Source organism: Dromaius novaehollandiae, chromosome W (assembly GCF_036370855.1).
Source record: "Dromaius novaehollandiae isolate bDroNov1 chromosome W, bDroNov1.hap1, whole genome shotgun sequence".
Lineage (NCBI taxonomy): Eukaryota > Metazoa > Chordata > Aves > Casuariiformes > Dromaiidae > Dromaius > Dromaius novaehollandiae.
In genome coordinates, this window is record NC_088130.1 from 4,350,540 (window position 1) to 4,363,271 (window position 12,732).

The window sequence follows — 12,732 nt, forward strand, 5'->3', positions numbered from 1 at the left end:
GGTGTCCCCCAGGGGTCAATCCTGGGTCCAGTATTGTTCAACTTATTCATCAGTGGCCTGGCTGAAGGGACAGAGTGCACCCTCAGCAAGTTTGCTGATGATGCAAAACTGGGAGGAGTGGCTGATACACCGGAGGGCTGTGCTGCCATTCAGAGGGACCTCGACAGGCCGGAGAGATGGGCAGAGGGGAACCTCATGTGGAGTTCAACAAAGGCCTTCACCTAGGGAGGAATAACCCCATGCACCAGTACAGTCTGGGGGCTGACCTGCTGTAAAGCAGCTCTGCGGAGAAGGACCTGGGAGTCCTGGTGGACAACAAGTCGAAAATGGACCAGCAATGTGCCCTTGTGGCCAAGAAGGCCAATGGCATCCTGGGGTGCATTAGGCAGAGTGTTGCCAGCAGGTCAAGGGAGGTGATCCTTCCCCTCTACTCAGCCCTGGTGAGGCCACATCTGGAGTACTGTGTCCAATTCTGGGCTCCCCAGTACAAGAGAGACATGGAACTACTGGAGAGAGTCCAGCGTAGGGCTACGAAGATGATTAGGGGACTGGAGCATCTCTCCTATGAGGAAAGGCTGAGAGAGCTGGGCCTGTTTAGCCTGGGGAAGAGAAGACTGAGGGGGAGGATCTTATCAATGTATACAAATATCTTAAGGGAGGGTGTCAAGAAGATGGGGCCAGACTCTCTTCAGTGGTGCCCAGCGACAGGAAAAGAGGCAACGGGCACAAACTGAAACACAGGAAGTTCCATCTGAATATGGGGAAAAAAACGTCTTTACAGTGAGGGTAACAGAGCACTGGAACAGGTTGCCCAGAGAGGTTGTGGCGTCCCCTTCCTTGGAGATATGCAAAAGCCATCTGGATGCAATCCTTGGAAACGTGCTCTAGGTGACCCTGCTTAAGCAGGGGGGGTGGACTAGATGATCTCCAGAGGTCCCTTCCAACCTCAACCATTCTGTGATTCTTGCTACTCATTGTGAGATCGTTCTGTTTATATAACTGCCAATAGTTTTTATGTAGGATGCCAGTATTGTTGCTCAAGAATATGAAATAGAATTCCTTGGTTTGGCATGGCCAATAAAACTTGTATATACATAGTGCAAAAATGGCATCTTGTCTTAAACGTTGTCCATGTGGCTTAGGGGATAAGCTGAAGCACTGACAGGGCTTTCAATTCAGCCCTTTTTAAGCACACATACCTAATAATAAATTTAAAAGAATGCAAAGACCTTTTATTAAAAAAATAAATAAAAAACAACAGAAAAACACTAAAACTTTAAGAGAAACCTAACTTAGGAGTTAACCTACTCAAGCCATTCAGCTTCTTACCATTTAGGAAATGCCAGTGGAACACAAATATATACAAAAGCAAAGTCTTTTCCATGTTGTAGAAAGAACCTAAAATGATAAAATAATAGGTCAATATAAATAGCTGTATATTTTCTAACTCACGCTGTAGAATATACTTTAGTCACTCAGTACAAAGAACTGGACACAGGGTGCTGAATTCCACTTTAACTAAAGACATGCCAAGTTGTATCTGGAACTATGGTAGGTCAGGCAACAAGTTCCTTGTTCAGGTCTAGGAAAGTGGCATGTATTTATTTATTTTGAATGTTTGCCACTGGTTATGGTAAAATATATACTTTATTACTTCCTGTCACTTTGTAAATACACATAAATACCCGGTCATTACAGTAAATTGACTAGGGACTGTTGTTCTTATAAGCCCGGAAGGGACAGGAGAGAGCTTTCTATCTACATTGAGTGAAATAAACGGAGCTCAGCTCTCCCCACACCAATCTGCATAATTTTAACACAGTGCAAATATATCCCATTTTATAATACCTGGTTGTACAATACTAAAAACAGTGTTTGTGAAGTTTTAAATTGTGAATAGAATTCAAGTGGTAATTAATTTTTTAATATACATTTATAGGATAGCATCTTTGTAAAACAGTTATAAAAACTGCCAGCCTACAAACAAAATCTGCTTGCTTGATTTTTTTCCTACTTTATATCTGAAAATGCAATGTTTACTCAGAACAAAAAAAAAAATCCCTGTTTGCTGACTTGTCTTTTAAGAGTGTTGTGTGGGAGTGTGAATTACAAAACATTGACTAATGTCAATTCATACACTTACTTCACTTCTTAAGTGAATATTAAGTCAGAGAAATAGCAGGATCAAATAGTACCATCATTATTCAAATTGCCCTCAAACAAAATTCAAAACATCTTTAATGGAAGCTTTGTGTGAGTACAGAAGGATCTAGAACTGTATATTGTATCTTTTTCTTAGGGTCCCCAAACAGCTATAGAAATATGCAAAGATTGCATTCAACTGCTTTCTAAGGGTAAGTCTAGCATTTACATAAGAAATTATGCAACCGTGGTACATTTCAAACTTGTTAATTGATGTAATCATATCTGGAATGAGGATCCTATTTTAACTGTTTTGTCTTTGACAGTGTAACTGTATTTCAACATTAAGATGATAATTAAGTAACAATATTGTCCTGGGGCATAATACACATTTATGCCTTTAGATCATTGTGGATTCTAGGGCTTAGACTCTTCTCAACAGATTTTGATTCAAGCTATTGTTTTCTCCTCAAAGTTCTGATGCCTCTATTCAAGGCCCCAACAGAAAGTGTCTAGAAGGCAACACAAGATAAAGCTGAGAAAGCAAGCCTGTCTAATGCGTTTGCCAGGCAGGAAAAGGCTTGAGCAATTAGAAAAGGATATGCTACTAAGAAGGATAGGAAAATGCAAATGAGATCCTCAGAATGAAAGATCTGTTTAACTGAAAAATACAGACCAGACTCCTTAATGGGGTTAGGGACCCGAATCCACTTTTTAGCCACCTCTGATGTTCTTAAAAGCACCAGTAAATTGCTGCCTAACCCTGTGGGTACCTAAGTGCCAAGGTACCCAAGTTTCTGCTGGTGGGCATGCATGAGAATGCCTACATTATTATGCCACTGCATAAGTAATAAGCTATTGAGAGCTCAAACTGAGTTCCAAATAAGGCTTCTCAAACAAGGTAGAGAAATACCAATGTCACCAAAGTGTGCTCAGATGATGCTTAATCTAAATGCAGCTTGCACAAAAGAGATCCAGTGAGACTGATGAGTACACACTCTCTGTGTTCCCCATTTGAGAATGACCTGGGTTGCAGTAAACTCAGGTTCAAAATGCATTCTACCTTTTTCAAAGTAGGGACTTGAGCCAGAGAGAGTGCCCAAAACAAGTAGCATGTGGGTTATTCATGGGTATGTACTCTCAGGAGCATATACTCATTTCATAGACATACCCATGTACAAGACCCATACCTATTTTTATGTGCAGGAAATCAGAACTTAGGCATTAACTCCAAGAGAGGGTTTCTGATGGACTCCTGAGAGGAGGATGGCAACATCTAAGTACTTTTAAGGACCTAAGTCCCATGCTTGTACCCTGCAAGGGAAGAAATTTGCTTTGGATGCTCTCTCCTGCTGAAGAGAGGGGGAAAAAAAATAGTAGTTACACACTGTAGTGAGAACACCTGCGGAAGATCTGGTGAGGAGTCAGGTGACTGGCAGAGTACATGATAGCAGCCTCAGAGTGTGCTCTCTACACGCTGACTAAAACCCATCAAGGCCAGACATGCATATCCTGTTTTGTCAACAATGTCTAGCTGCTTCACAGCCTGTAGCTACTCAAGCTTAACACAGTTGAGATAAGGAAATAGCTCTAGCAGATAAAAGGGGCCCTTAGGATACAACGAGGTGAGTCCCACCTGAGCGTCTGACCCATGCATCCAGCAGCCTCCCATCAGCGGCCCCTCTGCGTAGTTCCCGGGACTCCCTGCACAGGTTGGATTTTAAGTCCTTCATTAACTCTACTCCATTTAACCACTCACGAACATTGAGTGTCTCTCTACACCGGTATCCGATACTCCCTTTCCCGCCTTGCGGTCACATTTGGCATAGTTGGCAGGATACCAGCGTGGAGATGCCTCTTTGGGGGCAAAAGGACAAGGGGGAGGTGGGGAGCTGCATTCCCGGGTGGCCTGCTACAGGTCAATGGGCACCCATGGCTCGCAAGCTGGCGGGGTGGGTCACCCCCGCAGCATGGCCAGAGCTAGAAAGTGAGCCAGGGGGGTCCCCAGAGAGGCTAGTGGAGCTGGTTTCCAAGCTCTGGCTGGAAAAAGCAGGGCTGGCAGTGTGAAAGGCAGCAGGGGATCTGGGGTGGATCTTACTGACTGCGCTCTGCGCCCTAGACGAGGCGTTGCTGAGGCAGCGCCAGCTAAATGGGCAGTTGGAAAGTGATCTCAAAGCAACTAAGGAGGCTCGCCAGCTGACCCAAGGGGTTGCAATTGCAACTGCAGATCAAGCCGAGAAGCTGGAGCACCGATGTGCCATTTTGGCTGCCTGTATTGCAAATTGCCGGCAGTGACAAGAAGAAAGGCAAGATGTAAGCATAAATTTTTGACTCTGTTTTTGCCTGTTTAGAGAAACAAACTCTTCTCTTAGAGTGAAAACCCTAATGACTGTATTTATGTAGGAAGAATGGGATAAGAAATTTAGAGAGAGTATGAAGTTTCTAATGTGTATGATGCACATTATATGCCTCATCTTAATAGAAAAGGTGCCATGTGTTGGTGGCTGCATATTGATGTATTATTTAAAGTATTTTATGCATGTTATGCTGAAGGGTGCTCCAGGGACCTGTTTATAAATGTCTTAGGCATTAACAAATTGAAAGAAAGGGTGAGATGCTCTTTCTGCTTCTGCTGGAATTAACCTCCTTTCTAAATATTTCTTAACTGCTTATCCTAGCAGTAAGTCTGGTAATGACACTTCTGAGTAAGTTTTATCTTTGCTAAATGATACATTATGATCCAAGTATTTAAATGGTGGAAGACTTAAAAATGTTTAGTCATCCACTTGAACCACAGACTAATCAGTACCATATTGCTAGACCACTCAGCATGCTTGCATACTGCTTCCTTCCTGCAAAAAAGGCCCACCCCAACAACAAAAAGCAAAAAACCCTCCTTTTCTCCTTCCCCCCCCCCCCCCCCACCAGGGAAGGCTAACTGAATGTGTTTTGCTCAGTGCCACCCCTTTTGATTACAGTTAAGAATACTTATGTTTTAAAGACATGTGGTTCTCCATTTTTTCATCCTTCTGTTTTGCATCCTACTTTGACCTAAGTTCTTTCTTTTAACAGAATCAAATAATTCATTTGATCTTTTTCTTATATGGGGAAGAATCAGTTCTGTAATTAATGCAACAAATTATGACAATGCTGGCAACTTAACTCACTTATAGACCCTTTCACTTTGAGGAAATAGGGTCAAAACTAAACAGCAAGAAAGGGTCAAGGTGGGAAAGCTTAGAGGATCAGAGTTTTGGAGAGGAGGGCAGCACTTAAGACGGAATTATATTTACCATTCCTCTTTGTTCTCATTTAAAAGATGATGCATGTGATTCAGTTATTTAAGCTTTCAAAATCTGGAAGGCTTTTCTAGTAAATAACCATATAGTACTTTGTTTATTGTGAATAGGCATGTCATCTATGATGCATGCAATAGGGAATTTATAAAACATCTGAACCCTTTCCCATAAAAAGCTTGTATTTTACAACATTAAAAGAGTGTCTTCCTCAGGTTTTTTTTTTTTTGCATCCCACATGTAATGGGATTTTTTCCTCAATTCTAAGTGTAAAGAGTTATTCCAACTTTTAATTATGTTAATGGATAAGAACAAAAATCTTTAAAATCAATTAAGTTATCTTAAAGTTGAGTTTTGCTGCTGACAGGCCTTCAATTATATAAGGTAGTTAAGGCTTAAAATCAGAAAGTAAAGTACAAACAAAGGCTCTTTGAATCTTTGACTTATATAATCCCCCTCCCAGCACAAAGTCACTCACTTCATGAAAGTATTTATACATGTATATAGCAATGCAAATATAATTGAAAAAAAAATATTTGTTTCAGATGCATATTTTTTCTGTCATTGTGGGATGTAGTCATTCCTCTCAGTTGCTGTGCATAATTGAGTTACTTAAAATTTGAATAGAAATGTAGATGATCACTGCTGACACATGAGCAAACATTCTTTCCTGCTTTTGTGGGCAGTACACCTTGGCTTAAGGTTCAAAGCAACTTAATTAATAAAACTGACTGACAAAAATGCATACCACTCATGAACACAGTAAACTTTTTGATTGCACCTCCTGTAGTAAATTTTTTTGAATAGGTGAATTTGATATAGAGTAACTAAGAAATGAATCAAACCAAACATATGAAAATAATACTTTTTTAATACTTTTGAATTTCAATCATGACAATAATACCTCTGTGAAAAAGATACCCCACAATTTAATTAGCTGAAATTAGCATATACAGTTGAAAATGATTCTTATGATCCTATTTTATCAAAAGTATTTAAAAAAAACCTGTCCCCAGAAATGAAGATTTGCTGTTCCTCTTTCAATAAGTAGCATTGCCTTTTAATCTGTACTGTTCCTGTTCTGCCCTTACAGTTTATGTTCTGCAGAAACATTGCATTTATACTTGGTGACAGATAATGGCATTGAAACTGTCACAGGACAACCAACTATCTTTACAGTCCCAGACCATGAGAGTTTCATGTGGCATGAGGGAGGGGAGGAAGAGATTTACTGCATGACTCCACAACTTATTTTCAAGATCTAAATTTACTACACAAGTTGCAACAGTACAAAGCAACAATTCTTATCCACAGAAACTTAGTTCAACTAGAATACTTATTTTCCAATGCTAATTGATGTTACCCACGCATTGCCTGAGCAGCCAATGTACACTCAATCCCAGGGAAGTAACTGCGGGAGGGCATCCGCATCCGCATCCGCATCCCCATCCCCATCCCCATCCCCATCCCCATCCCCATCCCCATCCCCATCCCCATCCCCATCCCCATCCCCATCCCCAAGTTGGCAGACCCACTGTCACCCACAAAGAGCAAAAGACAGCCTCCGGGGCCAACCTATTTATACCCTTCAGGGGAAGGGGGAGGGGGAGTTGCTAGGCCAGTTGCAGTTCTCTTCCGCGCAGTCGCAGTCCCTAGCTCCTGGCTGTTGCAGGGTTCAACTTGCCTCTGTCCTTGTTATGACAATCGCAACCACAGTCATGGGGTGGGGGTGGCCGAACACCCCCAAGGGCAGGCTAGCTGCCTTAAGCACTCTTCAGCACTGCAGAAAGGAGTTTGAGTGACTGCAAATGACTGCTTTACTCTTGCAGGGGTGGTCCCAAGGAGAGATCCCATAGCTTGGGTAAGAAGGAGTTAATTCCAGTCCCCAATGATTAACACTGCCCCAGCAGTGAAAGCAGGTGTTATCTCTCATGGTCCTGAGGAGGAGGAGATAGTCCAGACCACCCTAATTAACACTGCCCCAGCAGTGAGAGGAGGCTTTGTTTCCCAGGGTCCTGGTGCCCAAGCAGGCCTTATCTCAAAGCCTTGACATCCTCCCTTTGGGAGTGTGAAGCACAGGAATGCAGACTGCTTGTAACTGGCACCAGATTGGGGGGGTGGGGGGGAAGCTGGGAGCATCCCCCCACAGAAACCTTGTAACTTTTGAAGGAATTAATCTTTTATGGCATTTCTTTTGGTTCTGTAGGAAGTCTTTGGCTTGAAAAGGTGCCAGGACCAATCGGGTGGTTTTGGCTTCATTGACTTAAATTGTAAAGGAGACTGCATTTCTTTAACAAAAAACAAACAAAGAAATAAACAAATCCTAGTGTTAACTAGCCAGTCTTTTTTAATTTCAGGTCTTCTGTCACTCCCTGACAGCTAGCCTCCAGAAAGAGCTATCCTTTTCCCAACTCCCTAGTCAGCTGTATTTTGTAGTTTTCTTTTGAAGTGCAAATTAAACATTTTAATCAGGTGTACAATCTGTGAGTAATGCATTACTTATCTTTATAGTAGTTGTTCTAATTTTTCCTAAAATCCTTCATAGCCACCATGGTTTTGTTCTGGAAAGATCTTATTAGTTCCTTCTGCTAAATCTAACATATCAAAGGTCATTTTGATTTTTGGTCTTAACTATGTCTTAAGCAGTTGCATTGGCTGCTCTGCTGTAAAAACAAAGAAATGTTTTGGCAGTTAGAGTCCAGATAAAAATGACTTTGTGTATGTTGTTTCCCAGTAGTGAGGTTAGGCTTAGCTTTTAACTCAAATTGTCTGTCAAATTGTCTGCTTTTGCTTTGTTTATTAATATATTGTTGTATTCAGCACCAGATTATGTGATTTTGCAATGCTGGTGATCATAGGTCCCTTTTCTACAAAAGTATTGTCATTAACCAAAATAATGACACCTCTAGTTGCCAAGGAACCTAGGGAATATTTTAATGATGCTGTACTGAAGTTTAAAATAATTGCATTTTATAAAGATATGTGAAATTTCAAATGAGAAAAAGTTAAATTGGAAGCTTGCTGCATCTTAAAGATGCTAAATGTGATGGTCTGTTTAGAGGAAGAGGATCTGTGATCAGTTCTGTTTTTTTTACTAATTCTTGTTTTATTCTTATTTTGCTATGGGAAATCTATTCTTTTACTACTTTTATGAATTACTGTAATGCACACCTATCTCTTGGGATATGTGGTGCATAATTAATAGTATAAACATTGATCCTACAAAAAGCACTGAAGAAACATAATCATCTTTCTACCTAAAATATCTATAATGTGGTTCAGCAAAGAATGGAGAGGCTCTGTGTTTCGTTATCTGCTTGAGAAATGGAATATTCACATTTTTAAGATTGTCTAAGTATGTGTTGAACTTGTAATTAATGGAACCGTTCATATACTATTTCATTGAATATGCTTTTCATTACTTTAGCATACATATCCTAAAATAAAAATATTGCAAAACACACTGACAGTTATTATAATGCTGTTCATTATCTTATTTTGCTTACATGTTTTTTATAAGCATATATGATATGCGTATACATATATATATGTTATAGTTTTAGGATCATATGACTAAACCTGTTATGAATGTACTAAAATTGTATTCCAGATGGTTAGTTTTACTTGTGGCAATTTTTAGGTGAATGTCTGGTGTACGTACAAAACAAAACTGAGTAAGAAATGTGAATCTGAATAACTGTTATGTCTTTGAGGCACAGCTTGTTTCAATTTAATATTTGACTTTTCTTATAGAGAAAGCTCACATGTGAAGAGGACCCTGCATTATAAGGAAGAACAATGTGTTCCTTCATTAAATATACAAATGAAGAAAGTGCTGGACTTACAAGCATCTATATCAAGGTATGATCAGTGATCATATGAAGAATTTTTCTCTATTACAGCTTGTTGTTAAAACAAAAAGGAAAGGGAAAAACTAAATAAAAAAAATTCTAGTAAGTCTTAGAAGGTAAAAATGTAAATTGTTATTTAGGAATTTGGATATGGGAAGCAGACACTTAATCCTTTAGATTGGAGACTTGAGATGTAACTGATCAAGATGGTTGTGATGTTTATTGATTAAGCAACACCTTTAAGAAACTAATAATACTTTAATAAACATACTACTGTTGTTAGCATTATTAATTCACAATTATATCACTGCAAGTAATACAGTTACAATTCTATTGCTTTTTATTAATATTAGTATTGATACACAATTATATTACTATAAAGAAATCTTATCAATCACACACATGAGCACTATTAAGTTGCAATTCTATTGCCTTTCCTCCTGCACTTAGTATTAAGGTAAAAGTGTATCCCTCCTTACAAGTTTATCCCTTCTTACTCCACCCTCCCACACCAAGTGTTTCAGACATGGACCTGATGGAGACTCTGGCGGGTTGTCCAAGGGAGTTCCCTTCAGTGTCCTGGGGGCTTGGGTCTGCAGGTCAGCTCCACCGCCATCTGTAGGTGTCCATGCTCCTACCAGCGCAAGATCCCCCAGTTCTTTCTTTTCCACCTTATTTTATGCCTTATTCCCCATTTTTTTTTCTTTTCCTGAACCCACCTTTTCACCACCCCTGCACCTCCTTTTCTCCACCCAAACTCCTCCCAAATAAACAACCCACCCTGTAAGGGTGAGGCAGGGGCACCGCCTGGACTCCTGGCAGGGACGGATACACAAACACAAGGCATACGATGGTCGATACGGAGCATTTATTACCTCTGCGTCTGAACGGGGGTTCCCCAGCGTTTTCCCGATCGAGGCAATAATGGAGCGGGGGATCCCTGGCACCGCTGAGCGTCAGTCCAGGGTGAGGAACCCCGGGGGGGGGCACTAGATGAAGTTTTTATGTACTATACACATGCACAGTAAGCATGTTGAGCTCATTGTTATTCTCAATTCAAAGCCCAGGTGCAGCGCCACCCTGGCACAGGCTCAACTATGTGACTATGGGTCAACATGCCCTGTTGATGCTCCTTTTCCCACGGAACGGTCTGGCTAGCTTCCATCGCCTATCTCCTCAACATTCTTCCGCACTTTCCCATACACTCCACCCCCGCGGTGGAAAGCTAGTTACAGGCCATCCCAATCCTCAGAAGGGCATGGGGTATGATGGCAAGGGAGTTTACAAAGTAATGAAATCAAAACATAACATAATACAAAGCAAGAGATAGACAAGAGTCCTCCTTGTATGAGGTGGCTGATATTCTCAAGAGATGCCGATTCATCGGAGATGTTGAAACAGCACATCTTGGTGAAGTCATGATGTCTGTGGTTATCTCGCAGTAGGAGGCAGTTGATCCCTAGGTGGTTTTGCAGTGTTCCTTGCTACACTGCTCCCAACTCCCTATTTGAAGAGGCAATGGCTCTAGATGTCCAATTTAAGCTTTGAGCCAAAGCACAGGTAACATGCTCTAGCTGTTTACAATTATGTGCCACCACCCCCGGGATCCCAGCTAGGCTCAACAATAGGCCTAGAGCTTCTGCATGAGAAAATAAACTTATATGGCAGTTACAAGCAGCGTCTTAGGATATGCTACAGGGTCCTCCGCCGCTCTGTCATAAAGGGAGGAATGCTTAAAGTAGCACAACCGACAATGCGTAGGCCACCTGTGGTGTTGGCCAGCACATATGTATATGCTGTAGGGCCACACAGAAGGAACCACCCTAATGGTAGGATAAGGTGAGCAGATGCATAGGTAATATCCATAGTGTCATTACAAATTAACTGCATATCAGTTACATTCTGCAGAACAGAGGCAGCATTTACAAAGCGAAAGCAAGTATCTGCTTTAGATATGTTAGCTATATGAAAAGACTAAGCCCAAGGTGTCAGCTTTTGGGAAACTACTCAAATCATATACAAAAAATTGATATTTCTGTTACTCCCATGAATTTATAACTCCGCAATACCACGAGTGGAGCCAGTACACCTATGTAACATGTAGTTAAGACATCATCCACTGATCGTCCTCCTGCAATACAGAAAGCAGAGAGGTTAGCTGATCTTTGTGCGAGCCAAATCCATGTATTTACATGGGAAGCTGGATGGTCTTGTAGATCAAGGGCATCTGTTGTGGTCACAAGAGGCAACATTCCAACAGCAACTTCCAGATGCTGGCGTGATAACCTGTTGATGGGAAGATAGAAAGGCATGGTATCGCCATCAGGAAGGACTAGAGCAGTGGCTCCTGGACCATCTGCTAAAACAGTGCCAGGCTGTTTTTTCTTTTGAGGCGTCAGTATCCACACGCTGGCTAAAGAGTGCACTGAGGGTGTTTGCTGAACTTGAGGCACTCCGGCACTGTGGGTCAGAATTCCTCGCAGTATTGGTGCTCCCTGTGAGACATTCACTGGCGTGGATGTGGATACCTGGAAAGATCAATCTTGAGAAGAGGTCAATAAGAGTGGGGCTATTTTAACAGGTATCAAAGGTGTAATCAGCCATACACACTGTGAAGGGCAGTCCAGTCTTAAATGTAAGCTTATAACTCTTCGTTCAGTAATCATAAGTTGCTCACATGTATAGAATTCTACCTGCCCAGAGGCGAGTATGTGGGGGGGCAATCCCCCCCTTCCATTACAGATATCCGAGCAGGGATTGCTAGGGTCGGTTTGGCTTGTACTTGCTCAGGAGATAACCTCCCAAAAGGAGGGGCCTCTTGGACAGGCAATGGCTCTATTGGGGGAGCGAGGGGCGGGGGCAGCCCCTCTGGCTCAGACAATGGAGGCATTTGCTCAAAACGTACTTCCCCTAACAAGGTTGCACGTGGGGTATAAAGGCCCGCCAGAACCCCAAAAGGCCCCAAAAAGCTTGTAGTTGTTTTACAGCAGGGGCAACAGGGTATTGCTGAATAGTATTGTGCACTTTCTCAGGGATAGCTTTTGTCTGCTGCCTCCAGACTATCCCTAAGAATTGCACACTGATGTCCGGCCCCTATACCTTCTCAGGGTTTACAGCACTATGCAACACTGTAACCTCTGCTCCTGTATCTACTAAAGCAAGCACAGCTACTTCCCCTCTCGAGCACCACCTAATTTGCAGGGGTACATGTGGGCGTCGGTCCCCCGGATGATACGCTGCAACCCACGCTTGGATTTTGGGGGACCCGCCTCCCCTTCATTGTTTCTTAGCAGGCAGCTTCCAGGGAGCACTGGGTGCAGGTGGGGTGGTAGGCTGTGTCTGATATTGCTGATTAGCAGGTAACTGCTGCTTAAAGAAGTCAGCAGTAGAAAGACCATTTATCTCATCATGTAATACCCCTGCCTGCAGCAAATCAGTCCACA

At 41.9% G+C, this 12,732-nt stretch overlaps 1 protein-coding gene across 7 annotated transcripts in view; it reads left to right on the forward strand.

Annotated features, from left to right (window-relative positions):
• The window catches only part of LOC135324459 (guanine nucleotide exchange factor subunit RIC1-like), a 90,128-nt gene that overhangs the window by 35,277 nt on the left and 42,119 nt on the right, over positions 1-12,732 (forward strand). For 6 of the 7 annotated variants that reach the window (XM_064500901.1, XM_064500905.1, XM_064500903.1 and 3 more), the window contains exon 4: positions 9,192-9,299. In XM_064500901.1, the coding sequence (XP_064356971.1) occupies positions 9,192-9,299 (108 nt within the window). Of the gene's footprint in view, positions 1-2,298; positions 2,355-9,191; positions 9,300-12,732 lie in introns of those variants that run through there. The other variant, XM_064500906.1, reaches the window with a different exon arrangement.